Source organism: Pararge aegeria, chromosome 19, assembly GCF_905163445.1.
Source record: "Pararge aegeria chromosome 19, ilParAegt1.1, whole genome shotgun sequence".
Classification (NCBI taxonomy): domain Eukaryota; kingdom Metazoa; phylum Arthropoda; class Insecta; order Lepidoptera; family Nymphalidae; genus Pararge; species Pararge aegeria.
In genome coordinates, this window is record NC_053198.1 from 4207211 (window position 1) to 4232936 (window position 25726).

At 36.1% G+C, this 25726-nt stretch overlaps 1 protein-coding gene across 1 annotated transcript; it reads right to left on the reverse strand.

The window, feature by feature from the left end:
- Positions 1–5814: 5814 nt before the first annotated feature.
- Positions 5815–16614, reverse strand: LOC120632016 (senecionine N-oxygenase-like). The gene is made up of 8 exons (XM_039901765.1): positions 16581–16614; positions 14441–14643; positions 11669–11807; positions 10633–10804; positions 10015–10290; positions 8562–8725; positions 7552–7695; positions 5815–6088 (listed from the first exon to the last, which is right to left on the reverse strand). Exons 1-8 carry the CDS (start codon positions 16581–16583, stop codon positions 5891–5893), a joined length of 1299 nt encoding a protein of 432 aa, XP_039757699.1. The 5' UTR covers positions 16584–16614; the 3' UTR covers positions 5815–5890.
- Between the last annotated feature and the right edge of the window lie 9112 nt (positions 16615–25726).

The window sequence follows — 25726 nt, forward strand, 5'->3', positions numbered from 1 at the left end:
TACAGTTTTAACATACTCAAAAATATCGACTTCAATTGTACTCAAAAATTAATCTACGATACGATACGATTGGCAACAAACTGATAAAATTATCAGTATGTTATATGTTCAAGAGCTATGTTTTTGCGCTCGACCGTAACAATAGAAGATCTTCCTTCGAGCGGGTGATAGTGCTCGGGAACCGAGGTCCAACCATTCATCTTTGAAAGTTGAATTCAATTTTTGTGAATACTTTGTTAGCGCGTTGCAGGATCTTTGTGGCGCCATCTAGTTAAATAATGTGGAGATCGCTACAACCCCTTTACGAAGCAAGATATTCTTTTAACAAGGCTAAACCAGAATGCTTAGCGCTAAGTATTTGACGGTTATATGATAACCAGCCACCAAGGCTAAAAAAATACTTGACTTGGATGGAACCCTAAAACATCGTCTCGATTCTCTGCGCTCCCTTGATAGTTATTTGATATGATTTATTCATACGAGCGTGCGCGTCAAATGGAAGCTTACTTAATAGAAAATACTTTCCTGAACGTATTTATAAAGCCATTAAGTTTATTGTGGAGTTGCTTGTGACGCCGCGTGTTATGCTAATGAGACGGGGGTTACGGGATGTTTACTCGACTAACTATAAAGTTTGCACAAGCTTTTACTTTGTTTTTCTAATGCTATCAAGTTAGGTTCAGTGGTGTGCATACAGGGTATGTTTATATAAAATGAAGAAAATACTCGAGTACGAGTTATAAAAACTTAAGGGTAGGTTTTACAACTCGTACTATGCCTACCTTTTAGTTTTTTTGTAACTAGCACTGGTGATTTTTAAGAATAGAATAAAATATGTTTTATTAGAACCGAAAATTTTCCTGCTTTCTGAGTCGGGGCCGTGCGTTCGATTCCCACAACTTGAAAATGTTTGTGTGATGAACATAAATGTTTTTCAGTGTCTGGGTGTTTATCTGTATATTATAATTCTGTGTATTATATTCATAGAAATATTCAACAGCTATCTTAGTACCCATAACACAAGCTACGCTTACTTTGGGGCTAGATGGCGGTGTGTGTAATGACGTAGTATATTTATTTATTTATTTTATTGCTTTAACTGTTTACATTTTTTTGGTGTTTAAAATGGTAAAAAAGTGTCAACAGTTTGCCACTTTCTGGCGTGCAATTTTCTTATATACTACGAGTTTTTTGTTTTAGTTTTTAGTTTTATTTATTTTATATCATCTGCGTGCATGGTGCCATACCCTTTGCATGCACGGCAAAGGCTTTGGTTGAAAAATAGCGCATGAAAACTCAATATTGTTTATTTATTTTACTAAAAAATCGGCACGAAGTGAGGTTATTTCCCCCTCTTTCGCCCCTTAGTACGCACGCTTGACGCTCTCATTGATGGATTGGAACCATCTCATGCGACTCGCTACACCACCGGTAACGGGCGCACTGTTCCCCCAGCTGGCCGATGTTGGCTGATCGTTGTCCTTTTGAAGTTGATGTCGCCGCGTGGTGACGTCCTTGCAGTCCGACGTACTGGAAGCGTCACTTCCGCAGCAGTCGTCGGTGGGGTTTCAATTCGTTCAACGACGACGACGACGAAGATGACGACGACGACAACGACGACGACGACGTCGACTAATTATTATTTACTATTATTTACTTATACTATTATTATTATATACTTACTATTATTTAATTATACTATTATAATTATGTTATTATTTCTGCCACCAAGCAGCATTGCTGTGTTCTGTTCTGAACGGTGTGATTGCACATGAGGACACATGAATATATATCTATATATATATATATATTTATATATATTTGGATAAATAACTAAATTGTGAGTATTTGCTGCCCATTTCAATCATGTTGCACTCAATTTGTACCCAAAAACACTGAATATACCATGATAAAATTGAAGAAAAGACATCCGAACTGTAAACATCGTTGCAAATTCAACTGACATAATTTCTTTTTCTTCTGGCTTTTTCTTAATTTTGGTATGAAAAGAAAAGTTATTATATTTCTCTATGGTCATAAGTTGTTTTTAAATATTGTTTCTCAGGTGACTGCGCCATTACTGTTGCGGTTGTCAGCGACTGTTTACGAAACACGTGTTCTAAATATAAAAATACTAGAATATACAACTTGAACATAGTTATCGATTTATGTCACCAGTTATGACACCTAGACCGAACTTTAAGATGTAGAATTCAGGTGTCAGTGTGCGAACGCATCGTAAAAATTCACTCTCATCCTTTTTCTCCATCGCGTCAAAAGAAGTATAACTTCAAAAAAACAAGTCACGTGCAACTTGTCAATTAGGCTAAAACACACATCCTAACCTACCTGCATCTGTGGTCCCCATTTACGAAGCTTATAAGTTTATCTATTAAACAGTCTGTTCATTCGATACAGTGATTAAGTATTCAGTATTCCGCCCACGTGACTGCCACTGAAGGATCGCTAAGCCCCGCCCTACAATACGCTTATGTATAACAAATGTATGCAGCACTTTGTACATTTGTTAATTTACGAATTTAAATATACTAAATAAATAAATCTAATACAACAATACATACATCGCCGTGTACCACCAAAGTAAGCGTAGCTTGTATTATGGGTACTAAGATCATACATATACAATCAACCAATTGACGTTCAATGCTTAACATATAGGTATTCTGTAGGGAGTTCCACAATCCACGGTACTAGGCCGCTTGTACTAAGATAGCTGACGAAAATTTTATTATAGATTTTATGAATGTAATATACATAAATTCTGATAAACACCCAGATACTGAAAAACCTTTATGTTCATTGCACAAACATTTTCCATTACGATGAAATATATACCAGTGCATTGTACATTTGTTAAATTTTTGAATTTACACTTTGTCTGTAGTTTGGAAGCGGCGGTAGGTACGATGAAACCAGACAGGAGAAACTAACAGCTGCTTTGTTAAGGAATCCTAGCCAACCATGGATTGAATCAACTTATTAATCATCATCATATCAACCGATAGATGTCCACTGCTGGACATAGGTCTTTTGTAGGGAGTTCAAAATTCCACGGTTCTGTGCCGCTTGGATCCAGCGGCTACCTGCGACGCGCTTAATGTCGTCTGCCCACCTCGTTGGGGGTCGACCAAATGCTGCGCTTACAAGTTCGGGGCTGTCATTCCAGCACCTTGGGGCCCAAACCTCCATGCTTTATCCGAACTATGTGCCCGGTCCATTGCCACTTCAGCTTCGCGACTCGTTGAGCTATATCGGTAACTATGGTTCTTCTACGAATCTCCACATTTCTGATTAGATCGCGTAGAGATACTCCGAGCATAGCTCTCTCCATCGCTCGCTGAGTGGCTCTGAGCCTTTTTATGAGGCCCATAGTTAACGACCATGTTTCTGAACCACGAGTCATCACTGGCAACACGCACTGTTCACTTATTAATAAGGCAACCTAATACAATTAGATTCAAAAGCTTTCATTTTACATGACTACAGAATTGAGAATATACAGAACCCTCATTCAGCCAATTGCCGGCATTGTATTTTGTCCAAAAACAGTGAAATGCCCAGCGAACGTCTCACGCGTAATGTTGCTAGCTCGCAAACTTTTTCCCATTTCCCCATTTTATGGTGAACGTAATTGGAATAAAGTGACTAAACTGCCTGTTTGTCAAAAAGAAAAAAAAAAAAGAAAAGAAAATAAGAAATATTACTAAGGCGGAGTGGTTTTTGATGCTTAAATATTAGTCGTGCATACGGTTTCTGTATGTTCTTGATTCTGTTTATATAACAAATCATTAAATAACTGCTGCGAGTATTTATTCGTATTGCTTGGGTATTTGATTATTATTATTTTTCCCATCATTTATTTTATATTTATTATATTTTATATTAAGCGATAAGGCCGCCTTTTGTATCCTACTTTTTAAGTTTACTCTTGTTGTGTCCATTGTTTCATTGTCCATTGTTGTTGTGTCATTTTTTTTCACTTTGTGGTATACAAATAAAGTGTAAAAATAAATAAATATTTATATACATTTTTTTTTTATTTTCAAGTGTGAATTGTAAAAGAAAAACAATTTATAAAAAAACCCCTCTTTCGCTTGCGGGGCTTGTGAGTACCCAAGCAACCGGCGCCCAGGGCTCCAGAGTGAGTGACCTCCTCACAATACGTGCCGTTTCAAGAACTACTGCATTCTGTACACGAACCTTGATCCAACAACCAAGTGAAATCTTCTTAAGATATTGGTCTAAGCTTTTTGCCAGAAGACCATTGACTGTAACAACTATCATAGGAATGACAGTTGACTCAACACTCCATTATTATTTGTCATTTATTTCATTTTGCAATTCGTTTATTAATACGGATCCCAAAAAGCAGCTTTTCCATTACCTAGTGTACGGGGACTGTGGAAGTGGGGAGGGAGCTCTCGGAGTGGTGCATGCATATTTTATGTGGGCTTAATGCGTTCCCATAAGCCGATTGTGGCATTGCAAACCAAAACCAGTGTTCTTGTATATGCAATCAATATCATATCTACCTATATATTGCTATTTCAACTACAGAGTTTCTATTTTGTTCGTTTGTTTGAACGCGATGATATCTAGAACTACCAGAAGGGCTAGGCACAGGCAGGAAAAAAAAGTATATATATAGAGGGATATACTTTTTTTTATAATTAATAATGTGTCCACCTGCTACAGCAAGGGAACTTGGAATAGGAAAAGTTTATCCCCGTATATTATTACACATATTTTATTTGGATATTGTCTCCACTTGTGCGCCAGTGCTCTGAGAATAGAATATAATAGAATAGAATAGAAAAAATTTATTGCAACAATAACACAATAGGAAAAACACAAGAAATAACAGTAATAGTACTTAGTACTAGGGTTCAAATGCGGCCTTATCACTAAAAGTGATCTTTTAAAGGCAACCTGAGCGTACGAAGCCGATAAAAATGTGGAAACTGGGTGGTGCATAAAGGATGTTACAAAAAAATAAAATAAACTTACATGAGAGTTGATAAAGCGGTGGGAGAAGTTAAATTTGTATCCTTTCACCAGGGAGATAATTGTTTCCGGCCCTTGCTAGCCGTGCTGTAGTATTTTGCTTTTGATATCCTAATAAATAGACTACATGAAACCTACGGCGCCAAAAAGACGATGAAACGGTACGAGTGAGCTGTACTACGCACTCGGTGGTTCAGGATATATTGTGCAGAAGAGCGAATTAAAGTTAGTATGGGAACCGTTACCGTCTGTGAATAAACTTCAAAATTTCAAATAGTGTGCTCGGATTTATAAATACAATAATGTACTGTTATGTGTGTGTGTTTGTCAGTTTCAACAATGTATTTTCTGTAACTTCAGAGTAAAATAGACAATACCTGCAATATAACGTATAATCGTCGTTGCAAGACATATCCTCGGCAACGCACCCTCAAAGAGTAGGTTTGGCGTTGCCGAGGATATGTGTGGAGAGTAAAGATTGGAGAAATTATAAATTTTCATAGCGTTTCGTTTTTTGGACCTATGTTTTACCTATGTTTTATAATAGTCTTGATAACATGGATCCCAAATACAGTAAATGTCAAACTCCAAATTTCGGTTAATATTGCTCTAACCAGGTTGCTTATTTCATAGTTTTGAGTGATAAAAAAATAAAACAACCGGCTAAGTTTGTTGTGGGCTTCTTCTTAGACCACGGAACCCTCGTAGCTTTAGTTTTAAGTTGACGAATTCAGTTATCGCCATCAACTCACTTCTATGTTAAATTTTACACGTATTGTACGCATCAAAAGTGCCATATATGTGCCTATTTGAATGAAGAAATATTTGACCTTGACTTTGACGGTTAGCAGTAATTTGCATTTATTTAAACGGTACGTGTATTTTCTGTCTCATTTTCTATTGACACTTTAACATTTTCGTCGTCCAAAATGGTGTAGACATAGTCCCTGAACGTGTAGAGATTGTCGAACATGGTTCGCAGGAGCAGCTTGTGGATTTTCATCATATGTGGTGGAACCCGCTCTATGCCAGACTCATCCGTCAACGCAGCGTAATAGCTATCCTGAAAAAGGCAATTGTCAATAACACTATGTTAAAGAGCGATGATCTTTGCTACGAAAGCGGCTTCGTCCTCTCTTTCGTTCCCCGACTCGCAATATAGTTACGAGTTATGTGCGTCTTTTAGTTTGAGCAATGTCACAGGCTGCAACGGTGAAGGAATACATAAACATGCATGCCTTACAGCTCTGAACCGTTTGAAGTTTAGGTACCTACAAAAATTCGCACCAGCGTTGTGGACTACGGCCTATCCTTCCCCAATCTAAGAGGAGATGGTTTGGTTATGAAGATAAAAAGACGATTAACGGTTGTGGTTAAGAGACAACCGTATCAGCAACTACCATGAAATTTTATATGTAGAGTTTATTTGAGGGCTCAGGAGGCCTAGAGCTTGAAACTATTCATTATTTTATTCCTAAAACTCTTTCTTAAACATCTTTCAATAAACATTAAAGCCCCTTTTTATAAGACTACACTGGATTCAATTCCATCTTGTTTGTGTAGTTGTAAGTTAGTTTAGCACTATTTATTGCATGCGGCGTTTACCTGTAAGTAGATTAACATTTGTTTTCATACTGTATAAGATCGTTTAAATTTAATTTTTTGAAATGTAAAGCAGCTGGTAAGCCAAATAAAAAAAAATGGTTGTCTGTAAAGTCGGCTTACTGACGATAGTTGAACGTGACAACGTCGTAAGAAAATACTGATGGAATGGTTGCATTTTTCAAAAGAAAATTTTAATTTTATTTGTTTGATAGATATTATCGTTGCTTTAAACAATTGACACCACATTCACGATTCACTGCACTTCATCATTGCCGAAAACATGTAAATGTATTATTGTTTAGAAGCTGTCTACGCGGACGCATCGCTCACTCAAGTAGGAGAGAGACAGATGTCGAACGTGGGAATTTGAGAATTTATAAATTCCGAATTTGCTCTGGTCTCGTGTGGTGGGAGGCTTTGGCCGTGGCTGTTAACACCCTACCGACAAAGACGTGCCGCTAAGCGATTTCATGTTCCGTTGCGATGTCGCTTAGAAACTGATTAGGGGTATGACTACCATAATTCCTAACAGGTAAGCCCGCTAACATCATCACTTACAACCAGGTGAGATTGCAGACAAGGGCTAACATGTAGTCGAATAAAAAAAATACAATTTTAAAACACTTTGGTTACAGTGCAGTAGTGTTTATTTAATTCGATCACATTAACGTAAATCACACAGACTACGTTATGAAAATTAAGCTTAATTTGCTTTACTCCGCGAATAGCAGGAGAATCTGTACGGTGTCATTTATAATTTCTTCAATCTTTATACTCCACACCAAACCGATCTTAGGCAATGTACCCTCTACGCACGTTTCGCTTCGAAACCGGAGCATCCTCAAGAGATGTTGACTTTAAAATGAATAATTGTTAAGGATACATAGACTACGGTTAATAATGAATTGCTACAACACTAACCTCCGCATCAGCTATTACGTGTAAGTCGGAAAGTGGTCGTCCGTTTGTCCGGATTGTTTCGACTTTTCTGTTCCATTCCTCCAACATATTTTCTTTAGACGGCAAAGTGAAATCACCTTTCACCAACACCGCAGCATATCTGGCCTGAAACGTTGGGTAAAGAGTATTTGAAGCGACGCATGTGATGTCACCGATACTTCCTGTGTCCTAACCTAATAAATATGTTAGGTTACTATATAGTTACACTACAAAACACGGACGAATGATCACTGGACATTGTTTTGGTTTAGCATTACCCTCTTACGTCAAACCTACGCAAGAATATTGAAAAGACCAAAGTAGAAAACAAAAGGCGGCCTTAACACTGCCAGGCAATATTATTGAATTAAGAATATACGTGTAAGGTTACACGTCATTTAAATTTGTGTAACAAAGGCGTTTATACATATACTAGCTATTGCCCGTGACTTCGTCTGCGTTTGATTTTGTTTTTTGATGTGGCATTCAATTTAGTTGTAGTTCTAAAAAAATTAAAAGGATCAGTATCGCTAAGCCTTAAATGAGGGGTTTGCTGCTGTTCGCTGAGGAGTTCTGTCCTCTATCTCTGACCATATTCATCAGATCTACACAAAGTTTGGGCAAAATTAAACACATATTATAACCACTATAGTACAAAAAAATAATTATAAATCGGTTATAATTGGTCGGAGTTATGATGTAAAATCGTCAAACACTTTCATCCTCTCTCCCAAAGAAACCGAGCTTAATATCGGGATAAAAAGTATCCTATCTTACTTCTAACACTTCCAAAAATATGTGTACAAAGTTTCATGAGGATCGGTTAAGTAGTTTTTGCGTGAAAGCGTAACAAACAAACTTACATTGACATTTATAATATTAGTAGGATAGGAAGTAGGGAGTAGGGATGTATGAACGCTTCATATCGCGATAGGCCTACATGAATAAATACATTTTGATTTTGTATATAATATGGAGTATAGATAACATACCTGAGCGTCCAACGCAACAACCAGACAAGCGCGCACAATAGCACCTAGAAACAACATCGTAGGCTGGTGGATGTTAACCATATATTTATGTAATGGCTTCACGCACTGGCGATCCCACTCCAGGCCGCAACTTATGTCCAGAAACGGGAGATAATACTGGTATCCTAGAATAGGACAATCCTACCTTTTTTTGAAGTAAAAACTAGCGCGCGTGCGACTTCATCCGCGATGAAATTTTGTTTTGTCCCGAAGTTAAAAGAAATTCTCGGAACCGCCTACACTTTTTTTTTAGCTCTTGACTGCAATGTCACATTTTGGTAAGTGATGACGCAGTCTCAGTTGGTAGCGGGTTAATTTGTTAGGGAGTATGGTAGTCATACCCCTAATCGTTTTCTACGCTACATCGCACCGGAACACTAAATCGCTTAGCGGCACGTCATTGTAGGTAGGGTGGTAGCTAGCCACGGCCAAAGCCTCCCACCAGACCAGTTCAAAGAAATTTGCGTTTGCCGGATATCACACCAGGCACCTCCCACTTAGAACGACAGCGTTCACTGATTTGTCCAATTTTCCATAATACCTAATAATATTAATAGTTTGTTATGTTGTTGTTGTGTTAAGTCTTAACAATTATTCATTGTTTTTTTTTTAATTTTAATATTAATTGCGGGCAAACGAGCAAGTGGGTCACCAGATGGTAAGTGATCACCGCCGCCCATAAACATCTGCAGCACCAGAGGAGCCACCGATGCGTTGCCGGCTTTTAAGGAATTTGTTGATCCGCCCCTTGAATAACCCTAGATTGAATTTTAGAGGAAACACATCAGATGGGAGATTGTTCCACAGTTTGCAAGTGCGCGGTAGTAATGATCTGGTATTTCGAACAGTAGAAGAATACCAGGCATCCAGATGATGAGGGTGGAATTTATTTCTACGACGTGAGGTGCGGTCAGAGAACAGGGAAGGAGGTATCAACGCAAACAACTCTTTGGAACACTCTCCATTACAGAGTCGATAGAACACACAAAGGGAGCTTACATCTCTTTGGTGCCCCAGGGACTCCAAACTGCAACTCAATTTGGGATTGTCAACAAGTCGAACTGCCCGCTTTTTTATCCGATCAAATGGAAGGAGTTGGTAAAGAGGTGCCCCAGCCCAAAGATGCGAGCATGTGAATGTAAAGTCAACATCTCCTCAGGATTCCCCGGTGTTGGAGCGAAACATGCGTAGAGGGTACATTGCCGAAGATCTGTTTGGTGTAGAGTATATAGATTCTACTGCTTTCCGCGGAGTATAGCAAATTAAGCTTAATTTTCATAAAATATCATGGATTCCACAAAGTAATAAATCCAATGTGACGGTAATAAAGACAGATATGGACAGATATGGATATGTCTTTAAAACTGCCACGCGCAAAATATCAACGATTTAAAAATAAATACTTTAAACTCACCTGTACAATAAATAACATCATCAGTATCCTCATAGCTCCCATCCTCGAATATAACACCGGTAGTATTAAACTCCTTTATATCCGGCTTTTTAATGTAATGTTCGGGGAATACAGTTTTTAAAGGTGCTTTTGAGTGGTGACTGTGTACTAAAGTCTTGGAGACGTAAGCCACGTCGATAGCTATGTCCAAGCCTGAAGGACCAGCGCCTACTATGAGGACCCGACGGTCTTTGAAATTATCTCTTTCTCTGTAATCGTGACTGTGGATAATTGTTCCTGAAACCGGTTCACCTGTTAGATAATAACTAATGGTGGCCGCGGCTGCGCCTGCGCTTACCGTAGTAAGTAGCTATACTATTCATATATATTTTTTTAAGTGTATGTATCTGTGTTCTTAATTCAAACATAAGCTCTCTCATCTTGAGCTGTGTTTAACGCCATTGGTTTCCTGGAAGAGATCGCTATAAGGCCGCCAAATTGTATACGTTAGATTTGTATTTACAATTTTTTTATATGTTTATGTAGTGTACAATAAAAGTGTATTCATTCATTCCTTCATTCATAGCATATAATCGACGGGGGATGATAAAATAATGGTTTTAGTTAAATTAAAATTACCAGTAAATAGTTTTTCGCCAGCTATATCAGGGTAATTTGGTTTATTAAAGTGTCCCGTGGCTACAAAAACGTAGTCATACTCGTCTTCGAACTCTTCACCGGTCGCTACGTTTTGGTGTTTCACTTTCCATATGTTTTCTTCTCGAGATACTAATATCACTTTATGCAAGAACTGTAAAAAAAGACGTAAGAGAACGAAAGAGAGTAAAATTCGTCTTAAAACGACCACTCTGTTCATATGTCCAATCATCCGCAGCCCACTGCTGGGCACGGAACCCGTCTCTCATAAGGGAGACGGGTTTAGAGCATAGACCCACCACGCTGCTCCAATGAGGTTTGGTGGGATAATATATCAATAACTTTATTTTTTTTCTTTTAATTTTATTTACTGTACAACAAAACATAATAATAAGTTAACAAAGAATAAAAAACTAGTATTCATTGGCAAAGTATTTCAATAATAGTTATAAAAAATGCCCTACTCGTCGGTATAGTGGTTAGCATCTTCAACTACGGTTAACGAGTTCCTGGGTTTCAATCCCGGGTCAAGCCAAAAAAAATGTTAGGTACCTACTGTGTATTTTCATTGCCAACCAATCAGGAAACTCCCCGTGCCTCGGAGAGCACGTTAAGGCGTTGGTCCCGGTTATTATAACTTACTTGTGGAGCAGCGTGGTGGGTCTCTACTCCAAATCCGTCATATAAGACACGAGGTTCGCACCCAGCAGTGGGGCTGCTGATGATTTAGATGAATAAAAAAATATACTATTATTATTTTGGTGCATTAAAAAGCTACCTACAGCGAGTATGAGCGACGCTAGTAGAATCTATGAGGATACTTTGAACCCTGGATAAACGGCCTGCGCGAGATTTTAAATAACCGAATCAAAGAATAAAATCGCTACTCACTAGTTTTATAAAAGATAGAAGGTCCGAGGAAATTTTATACCTAAAGCTTTTAGATTAAGTATAGAATCTTCTTAAGACTTAAATAAACATTTAATTAGATCTTCAAACATGATATTATATTGTTTACCTTGATACGTTTTTCTAAGTCAAAGTGCTTAACATAATCCTCAATATATTTGTAGACAGTTTCCCGTTTCATAAATGAAGGTGCATCCTCTGGGAGAGGAAAACCTCTCAGTTCCATGGTAGGTTTTGGGAGATTAGTCCTGCGTTGAACAAAATTATTCTCATAAACATAACATTCGAAAAAAAATCTATAAATAACGCAAATCGTAAGGTACAATTACATTTTCAATTTTTCATATCGTCGTTGTGAATTAAATTGCAGCTTCTCCAACTATGTGTCTGTACCATAATCAATGCTGTACTTTTTATATGATTAACATATTATATATTCGAGAAAGTAAACTATCTAAGTTTCGTTTCAAAGTATGCCGGTGAAATGTAGATCAGATTTAACCGTAAAATAATTTTTCTTTAATTTTATTTCACTGTCTATAGACATAGTAATCTACAACCGTCAAACATAAAAACAAAAGTAAATCAATAGAATATACGAAATTGAATAAACATTGTCATATTTAATAGCATTATTATTTAGAAATTAAATAATTGAGTGAAATGATTTCATAAGGACATAATATAATTTTTTTAAACCATATATCATAATCGTCTCTCTTAGAAGCAAGAGATTTAGAGCGTGCCTGAGCCAGATACTTATCAATTTTTAGCCTGACTCTATAATCGAAACTCAGGGGTTAGGTTTGATTACTAGACCAACTATACTCGTCTTTTCTTACTTCTACGTCCTAATACGTAACAATCTTATTTAGTGTAAAATGTTTTTGAAAAATAAAAAACACAATTGCGCTAAAATAAACAAAAATAAATGATAATAAAAAGTGATTTCCTCACTTAATGTGTGATTTATTTCATTTTTACATAATTTTTAGACATATTCTATACTAAAAGTAACGAAATTGTTGTTACGACAGATTATTGTTAAGACAGGTTTGAAAAAATATACTTAAGGTATGCATCATTCATTATAATATTTTATGCAGAATACCTTTAAGTTATAAGCATTTAAATGTTTGTCTACTTATTTTATTTGAATATTACTAGACCAACTATACTCGTTTTTTCTTACTTCTACGTCCTAATACGTGACAATCTTATTTAGTGTAAAATGTTTTTGAAAAATAAAAAACACAATTTCGCTAAAATAAACAAAAACAAATGAAAATTAAAACAGATTTCCTCACTTAATGTGTAATTTTTTACATTTTAAAATATATTTTATACTAAAAAGTAACGAAAAGATCGTTACGAAAGATTGTAGCAACAAACAAAGTTGTAAACAGGTAAGACAAAAAGACTTGAGGTGTGCATTATTTATAACAATATTTTATGATATACCTACTGATAATCATTAACTGCGCCGCATAAGTATACACGTATAAGTCTCTTGCAACCATATTATATATTATCTTATATATTATATGTTTATTATATGTTATCTAATATAAATCTTATTCGATTAGATAAAAGTGTCATGCAATATGCTGTCAAATATATAGATAGTATCAAAGGAAGATGAAAACATCAAGTAGTTAGTTCGCATGGGATCAGAAGTGGTTTAATATACGCGTAAAACATATAAAGGTTCAAATAAAATAAGAAGACAAACATTTAAATTTTTATAACTCACTAGCTGTTGCCCGCGACTTCGTCTGCGTTTGATTTTGTTTTTAAAGTATCCAGTATCGCTAAGCCTTAAATGAGTATAGTAGTATATATATATAACATGTGAGTTGTGACTGTCAATTAATCATAGACAAATAATTTGCAATAAAATAAAATTGCGACTATAAAGTGCTTATATTAGGCTTACTTGAAATAAATGAATTTTGAATTTTATAATTAAAGACCTAGCTATCCTATCTCTTAAGTTGGACCAGACTGCTCACGGTGTGCCAATTTAATTTAAAATCGGTTAAGTAGTTTAGGAGTCCATCGCGGACAAACGGCTCATAATATATTAAATCATTTATTTCTCTCCGTATTCATTCTCTTCTACTCTCGAGCGGGTGAAAAACATTATCTACACCCATGTACACCCAACAATAGAATATCATCATAGTAAATAAAACCTGTATTTCACAGTTGAACAGTTCAAAAATAGGAGTGCTCCGATGGTCACCAATCTTTACAGGATTACTCGCCAGGTCAATCCGGAGATTCCCTGAAAGTTTCATTGAAATCGGTCCAGTCGTTTCGGAGCCTATACGAAACATACCCACACATTTTCTCTTTTATATATCTATCTATGTAAAAATTATGTAAAAATGAAATGAAATCTCATGAAAATGAAATTTATTTTCATTTATTTTTGTTTATATAGGGTTTTCTATTTTTATGACCTATGAAGTATGATCATATGCCATCATCAACTCTATCCATAGACTCGTAACTGGCCCACCGTTGGGCCTCTTTTCTCATAGGAGTTTGGGATTTAGAGCTCTGACCTTCAGCGCTGCCCCAATGCATTATAACAAAATAATGATAATGATTTAAATGGTCTGGTCTGGTGGGAGGCTCGGCCGTGGCTAGTTATCACCCTACCGACAAAGACGTGCCGCTAAGCGATTTAGTGTTCCGGTGCGATGTCGCTTAGAAACCTATTATATGGTATGACTAGGGTATGACTACCGTACTCCCTAACATATTAGCCCGCTACCATTTAAGACAAGTCAGGTGTGACAGTGACAGCAGTCAAGGGCTAACTTGTAGTGGAATACAACAAGAAAAAAAAGGTAGAAGAAGAGGATCAGGTTACCTCAAATTTTTATACATGCTGGTTTGCAGAGGTTGTCCATACTCGTCGGTGCCGACCCTGGGGTCGTACCGCCACGTGCCGCCCACGTACTGCGTGCCCTCCAGAACCGTGAAGCTGATGCCTTCATCCTGCAGATACCTGGCGGAGATCAACCCAGCCAGTCCGGCGCCGATGATGCACACACGTGGATTTGGTATTTTTGTCTGGTGATTTTTTTATTTCGTTATCATTTTTTTGAGTTAAACAAATAATATGATAGTCTTTATGAACTTTTAATGTCAAGGCCAAAGTCAAAAATATCTTTATTCAAGTAGACCCATAGATGGCACTTTTAATGCGTACATGACATGAGAATTACACGGTAGCGAGATGATTGCGATAACCATATTCGTAAACTACGGGGGTTCCAAACGCGTCCCGGTCTATGAAGAAGCCCAAGAAAAACTTAGCCGGGTGTTTTTTTTTGTTAACACCATCTCACGTTGTCATTTACAATTATTAGGAGAGCAACCTGGTTAGAGCAATAATTTACATCCAAGCTTTTTCATCGATTACGTAGTCCTTTGACTACTATAATAAGAAGTTTCTATAAGCTTACGTTTAATACAAACTTTGAACTTTTTAAGAGACATCTCCAAGATGTCAACGGGTATTTTATTTATAGTTTATAAATATATATATTAGTTTATTATAGTATTGTAGGCAATTTCCTTTAAAAATACAACTTCTTATAAATATTTAGATGGAAGATCTCAAGCGGCGAGGTGCTTCTACACATAACTAAAACGGTTTCAGAACAAAGTTACTTCTAATTCACAATGTAGGTACCTAATGCCCAAGTTTACTTTTTGTGTATTAAAAAATGTGCTTATACTATGTGTAACGCTAGAAGGATCTTGAATCTACAAAATAGTAAGTCAGAACTCGACTAGATGAATTATAATGAGTCGCTGGGAGCCGCTGGACAAGTTTGTCACCCAACACGTAGAAGGCCCTAGAAGGTGTCGTGACATGTTCCACGCCTCTCTGAAGCGTTCGGCATAATCAAAGCAGCCGAAGACCATATGTCAAAACCTTGGCGAGGGTATGGTCAATACGCAAATGCACAAAACTTTTACTTTTAACTTTTAACTTTACTCAAAAGACACAGAGTTTTTATTGGGTGCAAGCCCAAAGACTTCGTTACCACCAACAAAGTTTGGCATTTTCGGCTTAAAATGCATTCGGCAATAGCATGTTACGCATTTTCGCTGTATTAAAAATAATTAAATAGTTCAAACAAACTAAAAAAACACGCTTGGTATAAAAAACTAAACTAATTTCTTTCTTTTAGTTTATTCATAATAGCGATTTTTTTTAGTTTTTCTTGATCTATTATTTTTATTAGAGCAAAATTAATCGGTAACCCATCCACCATTAAAGAGATATTTTTATTCAGTGTGCCCGTCTCTAGAAATGCAAGTTCTAATTATTATTTAAAACAGGCTATTAAAAAGTAATAGCTAACGCCCTCTACCATCTAGTAGCTTAATGTTTTCTGTGGAATTTGTTAGGTACGCTGTAGATGGCGCTGTAGTAATTAGTAAAAATCTTATTTTTTATAGTGAAAATTGGAATAATCTTTTCAGATTCGTGTATTGTCATCGGTCCTCGATATGTCTACAAAGTTTGAAAGAAATCTGACCGTTTAAAGTGGGTCAAAATCGCGCCCAAAGAAGTCGGTTACAAACAAACATACAAGTGAAGCTAATATAAAACGTGTAAAAAGGTGGAGCTGTTGGACGCAAGCAGATACCGCAGTTTTCGGAACATCCTACAAGAAGCATAATTTGTTGTGATGATAATTTTAATCTTACTTTGACAATTTCCGATTTGAGGTGAAAAAAAGAAATTAAGTTTCAAGCATATCCAGAAGGTGCCTAAAATACTCGATATCATAACGACCAATTAAATTGAACTTTTCTTGTTTTGTTTTAAAGTCATAACTTTTTTAACTGATCTTAATTATGCAAACCTTCTGATAGGATCTCTAACTATGGGCGTTAAAACAAAATAGATCAGATACATTTTGCTCTGTTGTTTGTGTTTTGACACTAAAAAAAGATACCGAGCGCGTAAATCTTGTAAAAATCCTTCTTACCATTTTGGATACCGTTAAATATCACAAAAATGTTCGTACACTCAAACAAATATATTATAAAATAATACGAATTGATCTATCTTTACTTCAAATCAAAACGTGATACTTTATTAGGTAACAAAAGTATTTTTTCAATATCTTAACGACACAAAGGTCGGCAGTTTACTGTGATGTAGTGTCTTTATTTACGTGTTCAGTAATAATATCAACATTAAATATGAAAGTTGATAAATGTTATCTATTACGAACACAAATTATCTCTAGACTGAGATATTGTGACTTGCAGAACTCAATGGCGCAACATTGTGCTTATGGCTTTATACTTACGTGGTTCTAGTTTCTTAGCTGGAAGCTATTTAGTTTATGCACATGGGCACTGCTTTATTAATAAATGTTATTGTAATCTCTACAACGACTTAACAAATTTTCATGTAATTTCCAGTGGTTCATTAAGATGATCTTGTGCTAACATTTATTGTTTGTTAAATTTTCATTTTGTGAACTATATGAGAATGTAATAATTTAATTAAAATGAAAATCATATTAATTACGATTTATATCCTCATCATCATTTGTATTTATTTAAAAATTTTTGTATCTATTTTAAATCTTATTTATTGCACCACCTACCTCTTTTCTATGTTTTTTCCTTTTACGCCATTGGTTGCCTGGAAGAAATCGCTATGTAGCGATAAGGCCACCAAATTGTACTCTCTTGATATGTATTTATATCTCTGTAACTACCTTTTTTCCTTTGGTGTACAATAAAAGTGTATTCATTCATTCATTCGTCATCATCATCATCTTCATCATATCAACCTATTATCGGCCCACTACAGGGTCCCATAATAAGAAGGGGTTAAAGCTTTAGTCCACCTCAATGGCCCAGTGCGGGTTGGTGGAATCACACACCTTTGAGATCATTTTGAAGAACTCTCTGGCATGTAGGTTTCCTCGCGCTGTTTTCCTTCACCGTCGAAGCAAGTGATATTTTTAATTACTTGAACGCACACAACTTAGTATAGGTGCGTGCTGGGTTTTAACTCGGCCCCCCGAAAGTGAAGTCGAGCTCCTACCTACTGCGCTATCACCAGTACCTTTCGCGTTTAGGGGGTCCGTTAGTAATTAATATAAAAAGGTAAAAGTAGAACTTTAGTTATGGGTGTGATGAGGCCATCCAAACGCGTCAGATCTCGCATCACACGGGGCGAGGGAGGGCTATAGAGGCTCAAATTAGATTCAGGAGGGGCCATTCGCTTCCGACAACTGTATTATATTTTAAATTGACCATGAAAAAGAATTTGAGTGGAGGTTGCCCCTGAATATTACAGACTATGGACATTTTTTAGACAAACTCCTATTATTGTATCGTATTATAGTATCTTTAGCCGGTAATTCGATTGACTAATTTTACCACACAGGTCATTGAACTTATAAAACCAGTCAATAATCAATAATGTTTTTTTTAAAATCTAAAACTGCTTTTATTGAGCATAACATTTCGGCATGAACCAAACCAGATTCCCATTTGATTTTGTCTCTTTGAATACCTAAATAAACCTCTGTTGTTTTCATGACTAGTTTTAAGTATAGTTACTTGGAATAATTTCCAATGGTATTCAAAACTACTTTTCAGGTAATTATTGAAATATTCCGACAAAAAAAACGGTACCCGGTAAAAGATAGCAAAGCAGAAGCAATACCGTTGTCTACGACTGTGCCTCGGAGAGCACGTTAAGGCGCGTACAGTTGCAATAAAAACAACAAACTTTATTTTGCTATTCTATACAATACACTCCGACCCAGCTCGTCGCCAACGCCTACGCAGTACTTTGTCCTAAAAAGATTTTTCATATTCGACTGGCAGTTCCAGAGGTTACCGCACCAAAAAAAAGCTTTATTATAATAAGCTTTTTTATTATATTAATAAGTCCTTGTCTTCTATCTCACCTTATAGTACGCACTACTAGTAGATGATGCAGTCTTCGATGACGGGCTAACCTGTTAGGGGTATACAACCAACTGTAATAAGTCTTAGTCCGCCTTAGCGGCACGTCTTATACACGTATTCCAGGTAAAATATTATTAATAATTTAGTTACGTTTAAAAAAAAAAGAGAGAGAGTCGGATGTCTCTTTTCTGACTTTATCTTGTCATAGCTAGTAGTCGGTCATTAAAAACAGACCAGCCCAATGTTTCAGAAATGCTTATATAATAGGCATTCAAAAAGTAAATTAATTTTAAATTATTTGTTTTTGTCTGTTAATTAGCTTTTGTTAGTGTGTGTTGTGTGTTAGTAATTGTGTGTTGTCTGCGTTTATTCCGGTTGTTAACAAATCCCGTGCGAACCGTTTGTTTTCCTGGAATAAAAAGTAGCCCATATTACTCTCCGTCCTTTAAACTAATTATTTGATAAAAATCAAGTGGATCGGTTGCTCAGTTAAGGTGATTAGGTAGTAATACGAACAACACACACTTTCGCATTTAATACATTACTTATGACTACAAAAAGTCTAAAGAAGTTTATCTGTAAATTTTCCCTGCACGTTCTTAAACCCCCTACCCTGCTGTAGATTAGCCAGACGAACTTAAGGGGTGGCCCGAATCACGTGCTATTCATACGCGAGATTCCTATTTGATTTATATTTTTTAATCTCTCGTCAATATCACCTTTTCAACCTCCTTAGTCAACTCGTATAAATTACATAAAAACTTACGAGTCTTACGAGTTTATGTCTTAACAAAAAAGGCATTCACCTACTATAAGCTAGCTATTGTCTTTACTTGTCCTTTTAAGATAAAAAGTATAATTTTTCTATGGTGGGATAAAAGATTAACTAGAGATCACTGACGATAATGACTGAGAATTGAAAATATCATGTTTTACAGGATAAATAGCACAATTCGCAGAAATATTTATTTATTTCTTTATACCTTTTATTTGTGCACCACTCAGAAAAACGAGGCAAAAAAAAGAACAAACACATGAAGAACGAAGCAGGATACAAAAGGCGGCCTTATCGCTATGTAGCAATCTCTGCCAGGCAACCTTAGGATTAGGAAAACTAAAAAGAAAAACAAATTATATATTTGTCTCAGTAATACTAATAAGTATTTAACGTATACACAAACGATTATATTATCAATTAAATTTGGTACAGTACAATAGTTTTCAGCAATAACAAAGCGCCTGGAATTTGAAACTCCCGAACACAAAACAGACCTAAACTCAGCAGCAGCAGAAATGTTACATTGGTTAAGATGACGACGAAAAAAAACTTACATTAAACAATCTCAAGAAAACATAATTATAGATTGATTGGTTCTACTATCGCTTAAAACAGTATCCGGGCACACCTCTGATTTTTCAGAATTATGTGCGTGTATTTTTTATTCAAATTCAATTAACTGTGAAGGAAAACATTGTAACTGTCAAAATTTCTCAAAGGCGTGAGTATACCAATCCGCAATTGACTAACGTCGCGAACTGCGACTTAAACCCTTCTCCCTAAGTCCATGAGGAAACTTTTTTTTCAAATTTTTCATCGTTCGGTCAATAATTTTATCATTTCATACCTAGATCACTTGTAGTGATAAGCCAGTCTGTGCACCCTAGTACTAAGTACTATTTCTGCTTTCCTTGAATTGTTTCTTGTTGTTTTGTTGCATTAAAGTTTTTTATTCTATTCCATGGAGAGATTTATGTTGGGAGTATCCAGTGGCGTGCACTTCATACATGCACAAAAGCATTGCATACCCCAAAAATTTTGTATTACTCATAAAGGGGATGGATTTTTCCATTTTATGCCATTTCCCTTCTTTATGCATACCCTGGTCAAAAACCCTGTGCACGCCACTGGGAGTATCTCTACGTGATCAAAACAGAAATGAGGAGATCTGTAGAAAAACCAGAGTTACCGACATAGCTCACCGAGTCGCAAAGCTGAAGTGGAAATGGGCGGGGAACATAGCTCGGAAAATCGATGAAAGTTGGGGTTCCAAGCTGCTGGAATGGTGATCACGCACAGGTAAACGCAGCGTTGGTCGGCCCTAAACGAGGTGACGTCAAACTAGACACTGGGAGCCGCTGGAAACAAGCGGCTCAGTACCCTGGATTTTGGAACTCCCATTCTAAAAGACCTATGTCCAGTGTTGCCCTTACGGTTGAAGTTGTGATGATGGTGCTTCTGTTTTATTTTAGAAATACCCACCTGAATTATATACCAACTACCTGGCATCAGTATTCACGCAAATACCAGTTTGATTTATCGTTATTAACGTGGTATGTGGCCCACACATAATGGTGGATGCTCACTGTATTAAATTTTCCGTTAATTGATAAATACTTGACCGCTGATGTGAATAATCGAATGTTCATACTGGAGTATATATGTATATGCTGCTTCTCAACAATGGATCTTATTGTTCAGTTATTAGGTATAGTTTTGTAATGGCGGTTGATGATGTTCATATCGACATTACACCACTATGAGGTACAGTGATTCAGAGAAGAATGTCTATTGACTTTAACTATCAATTAGAATGACGGTTTAAATAAATGATTTTAAAACAACTCAAGGTTGTCCTTAGTTGTTTTAAACAGTTCATTCCTACTGTGTTAAGATTTCTATAGCAAAGTTATAACGTAAAAGTTTATATAGGTACCTATTACGATTCCTCAGGCTCAGAATTAACTTCTCGCTGCCTTAAAATAATCCATATAGCATTATTGCCATGGAGTAAAATAAAAGAAATAAATAAATGTATTACGATAATACACACATTGCTATCTAGCCCCAAAGTAAGCGTAGCTTGTGTAATAGGTTTAGTACCTATGATGGCTGACGAATATTTAAATGAATAATATAATATAAGTACATATAATATACAAATAAATACCCGGACACTGAAAAACTAGTAAACCATTACAAGTCTCAAAGGAAGGGAATACGAATAATATCGTGTTCATTAAAATAATAACATTCGAGCGTACTGACACAAAACTTTGGGCGAAACCGCATGGCGACGGTTACCTTTGTAGAGTCTTTGTTAGAAACGGCCGGACTTTGGATGGACTAGTGAGGTTAACTGAAGTTTATTCATGTGAAAACTTCCCACCATGATAACTTTAGGTATAAACAACTAGATAGATATATAGATACAGTAGCGTGCATAGAGGGTATGCATAGGGTATGCAGATGCTATAAAATGAAGAAAATCTCGAGTACGAGTTATGAAAGACTTCCCTTAAGTATATACAACTCGTACTGGTGACTTTCTTCATTTTATATAATCTGCATACCCTGTGCATACCCTCTATGCACGCCACTGGATAGATAGAAAGTCTTTATTGCACATACAGAAAAAAAACATAAATTATCAAAACAAAAGGTAAATAAATACATATGCACAGAGGTGGCCTTATCCTCCAGACAACCTTTGGTTGAGGAAGCATGAACATGCAACTAGGATAGCCGACGCTAACGCAATCATTATTATCTCAAACAGAAAACGTCCACTGCTGGACCTACGCAAAGGTATTTTGAAAGGATTTTTACTCGTTACGTTTTTTGTCAAATGACCGCCTGAGCTACGAATCGTTATATCACGTATGTCCATCGTTGGGGTCCGCCAACACCGCGCTTTCCTGTTCGAGTTAGCCCTTGACTACAATCTTACGTGTTAAATGTGTAGCGGGATAACCTGTTAGGGAGTATGGTTGTAATATTATTATTAAACTCTTTATTTGTATACCACAACATTAACATATTTAAAATATAACAAAAATAGAAACATATCGAAAGAAGTATATAGGCTATAGGCAATATCTTCACACTTAGATTTCGCACCAATGAAGAATGTTTTAAAATCGGGGTTTTCCGGGGTTTCCGCTGTGTGCGGAAGAAACGGAAACGGTTATAGTTTAGATAGCATAAGGTACGACAAAGTAGTTTCCCTTTTAAAAAATATCCGCGACGTCATATGTCTATCTCTTAGCTCATCAAATGGCTGACTTATACGCGGATGAAGTCGCGAGGTACCGCTAGTATATTTATATAATCCATACATTAATATGGCAGAATACGAAAAAATAATATTAATAAAGGTACACACACAAGAAATAAATGATAAATTTTCTCCACGGCGAAGTGTATTACGGAAAGCGGGAGCGCAATTTTCCCGCCTAATGGAAAAATTCCGTGGAAATCTGTTAGCGCACCTGCTTCTAGGTACAATAGACTTTAGGAATATAAAACCTGAGTCCTACCTACAAACTATGTAAATATATAAGGAAATAAAGATGTATAATTTTGTCATAATTACTCCAACAGAATTTGTATGCTAAGCTGTTTTTTTTCTTACATTTTTTTATGTTTTTGATTTTTTTTTGTTTTATTATTAAGTTACCATTATTTATCTTTATTATACCTGGAATGAAGTGATTTCCACGATACAGGGAATCCTAGTGTAGAATTTACAGACTTTTCTGTATTCTTTGGCTTACTTTTTATGCGTTTGTTTGAAAAAAACAACAAAATAAGGGAGCAGTGTTTATCTTCGAACTCTTTCCACATTAAATATAATTTGCTTTAACGATGAAGGAAAACATCGTGAGTAAACCGTGCATGCCTGAGAGTTGCCAAATGCGTGTGAATTCTACCAATCCACGCTTGGTCAGCGGCCTTAATCCATCTCATTCTTAGTTCTTCAAAGAATGAGATGGATTATGTATGACGTATGCCCTAGTAATGGGAAGGTGATGGGTTGGTAATAGTGATGGCGATAACGATGATGACGCCTGTCACGTGTTTGGTATCCTGGAGTTACCTACCTTATATTACCTATACTATAACCTACAAAATACTGTTGAAGGATGCATACGTATTTTTCATAACGAATCACCCTGTAAAAATATTAAAACAAAAGAAGCATATTTATTTTTCCATACAAATGAATTCAAAAGTGTTTAATTTTGAAAACCCTATTGAAGATAAAAGACCGACGAACGCATAGTGCCTACGCTACGCGACGCGTAAAGACGTGCCGCTAAGCTATTTAGTGTTCCGGTGCGATGTCGCGTGGAAACCAATTAGGTATATGATATCCAACACTGAAAGAATTTATCAAATCGGACCAGTAGTTCTAGAGATCATTGCATTTAAGTAAACAAACAAACTTACTCTTCAGCTTTATATATTAGTATAGGATTCTACTAAAGTCTTCCTCCAGACGAAATTACTACACACAAGTACGTCTGGCGTGAGGCTTCGGCCGTTGCTAGTTACTATTCTATCGACAAAGACGTGCCGCCGAGCGATTTAGCGTAACGATTTCAAGTAGAAACCGATTGGGGGTACTATCTATACCCCAACAGGTTATCCCGATACCATCTTAGACTCCATCGTCACTTAAATACCACCAACTGAGCTTGAATCTAAGGGATAACTTGTTGTGGTATAATAAAAAAAAAATGTAGGTAGGTATATACCAAATAATTTTCCGATGTCAACTCACCTCTTACGTGTTTAACGAGATTACTTTCCTCCTACAGCGAAATAACAAAGCGAAAGGAATTCTTAGACATGTCGGACAAAGATGTCCCGAGCCACGACAATGCAGGCATTAGACATGCCCTTACAAAGCCGGCTAAAGCCCACAATCCCCGGACAGACCGAAGCCTGGACATAGGGATTACCACACAAAAGAATTGAAGGCTTATGTTGAGGTTTGACTTTGTACGCCTGTAAGAGTTGAAAACTGCTTTTGTGCTATGTACAATAATTTTATTCTTATTATTCCTTTAAAAGTATGTATTGAAAACTTACTTAAGGTCATAATTTAGTTTATAGACAAAACTTATTTTTCTAATTTCGTGTGAGCTTCAGAAATTCATCATCATTCGGAAACATAACATCTTAACTCACTCACACACCGGCATATTTAGCGGAACACAAAAAAAAGTTTTGATATCAGTATCATATCTTCTTCGGGCGGATTAAATCGTGAATTATTTAAAACTGTAGGTCTATAGGTACAACGAGCCACAACTTACCGAAGCCGACAAAAAGGAAAATTTACGTTTCTTGGCCAGTGAGAGAGTAAAAGTTTAACACATTATGTTTCCGTACGACTTCGGCTACGTTTTATGTTTATTTTTTTTAATCCTGTGGATATCGTTAGTTTTCTTGGAAGTTCAATTAGTAGTATTTATTAAAAACTTGTTAGATTAAAATAAATAAAACTGTTTGTCTATAGTTCTAAAAGATAACGAGCCGTTTGTTGCAGATAAATGATAGATAGATAAAATATTACGACATTACATTAAATAATTATATTCAAATGTAACATATTACGTTTATATTTGACATAATATGTTACGTACGAATTGTGTACGAATTAATATATACCAAGTAGTTTACTTGGTATATATTCATTCGTACTAAATATAAGGAACGTCTATTACGATTCCTCAGGCTCAGAATTAACTTCTCGCTGCCTTAATATAATCCATATAGCATTATTGCCATGGAGTAAAATAAAAGAAATAAATAAATATATTACGATAATACACACATCGCTATCTAGCCCCAAAGTAAGCGTAGCTTGTGTAATAGGTTTAGTACCTATGATGGCTGATGAATATTTAAATGAATAATATAATATAAGTACATATAATATACAAATAAATACCCGGATACATGGCCGTCAAAATATGAAACAAAAAAAAACCTCATAGCAAATAAGGGTTTTGTTTAGGTGAAAATGCATTCGCTATATAATAGGCAAGTGCGATTAAATACAATTCTTATATTCTGTGTTATATTAAAGATCATATTACATATTATTTCCTTCATACAGAATGGTCCTTTTAACGCAACACAAAACATGTCTAATCTCCTGTAATTCTTAATGGAATCAAACAGGTGATCGTCTTAATATTTTCGGGAGTCCCTACTTACTATAAGGGTTCCAAAAGTATTCAAATATTTAGTTCAATATTCTATTTTTAATCCTCACTCACTCCCTTGTGAAATGTTTTTATAGGGAATTCAACTATTATACTGCTTTTGATCATAGACTCCCAGTGATTATTTTGAAGTAGTCTTTCCACCAGTGGCGTGCACTTCATGCACAAAAGTACTGTC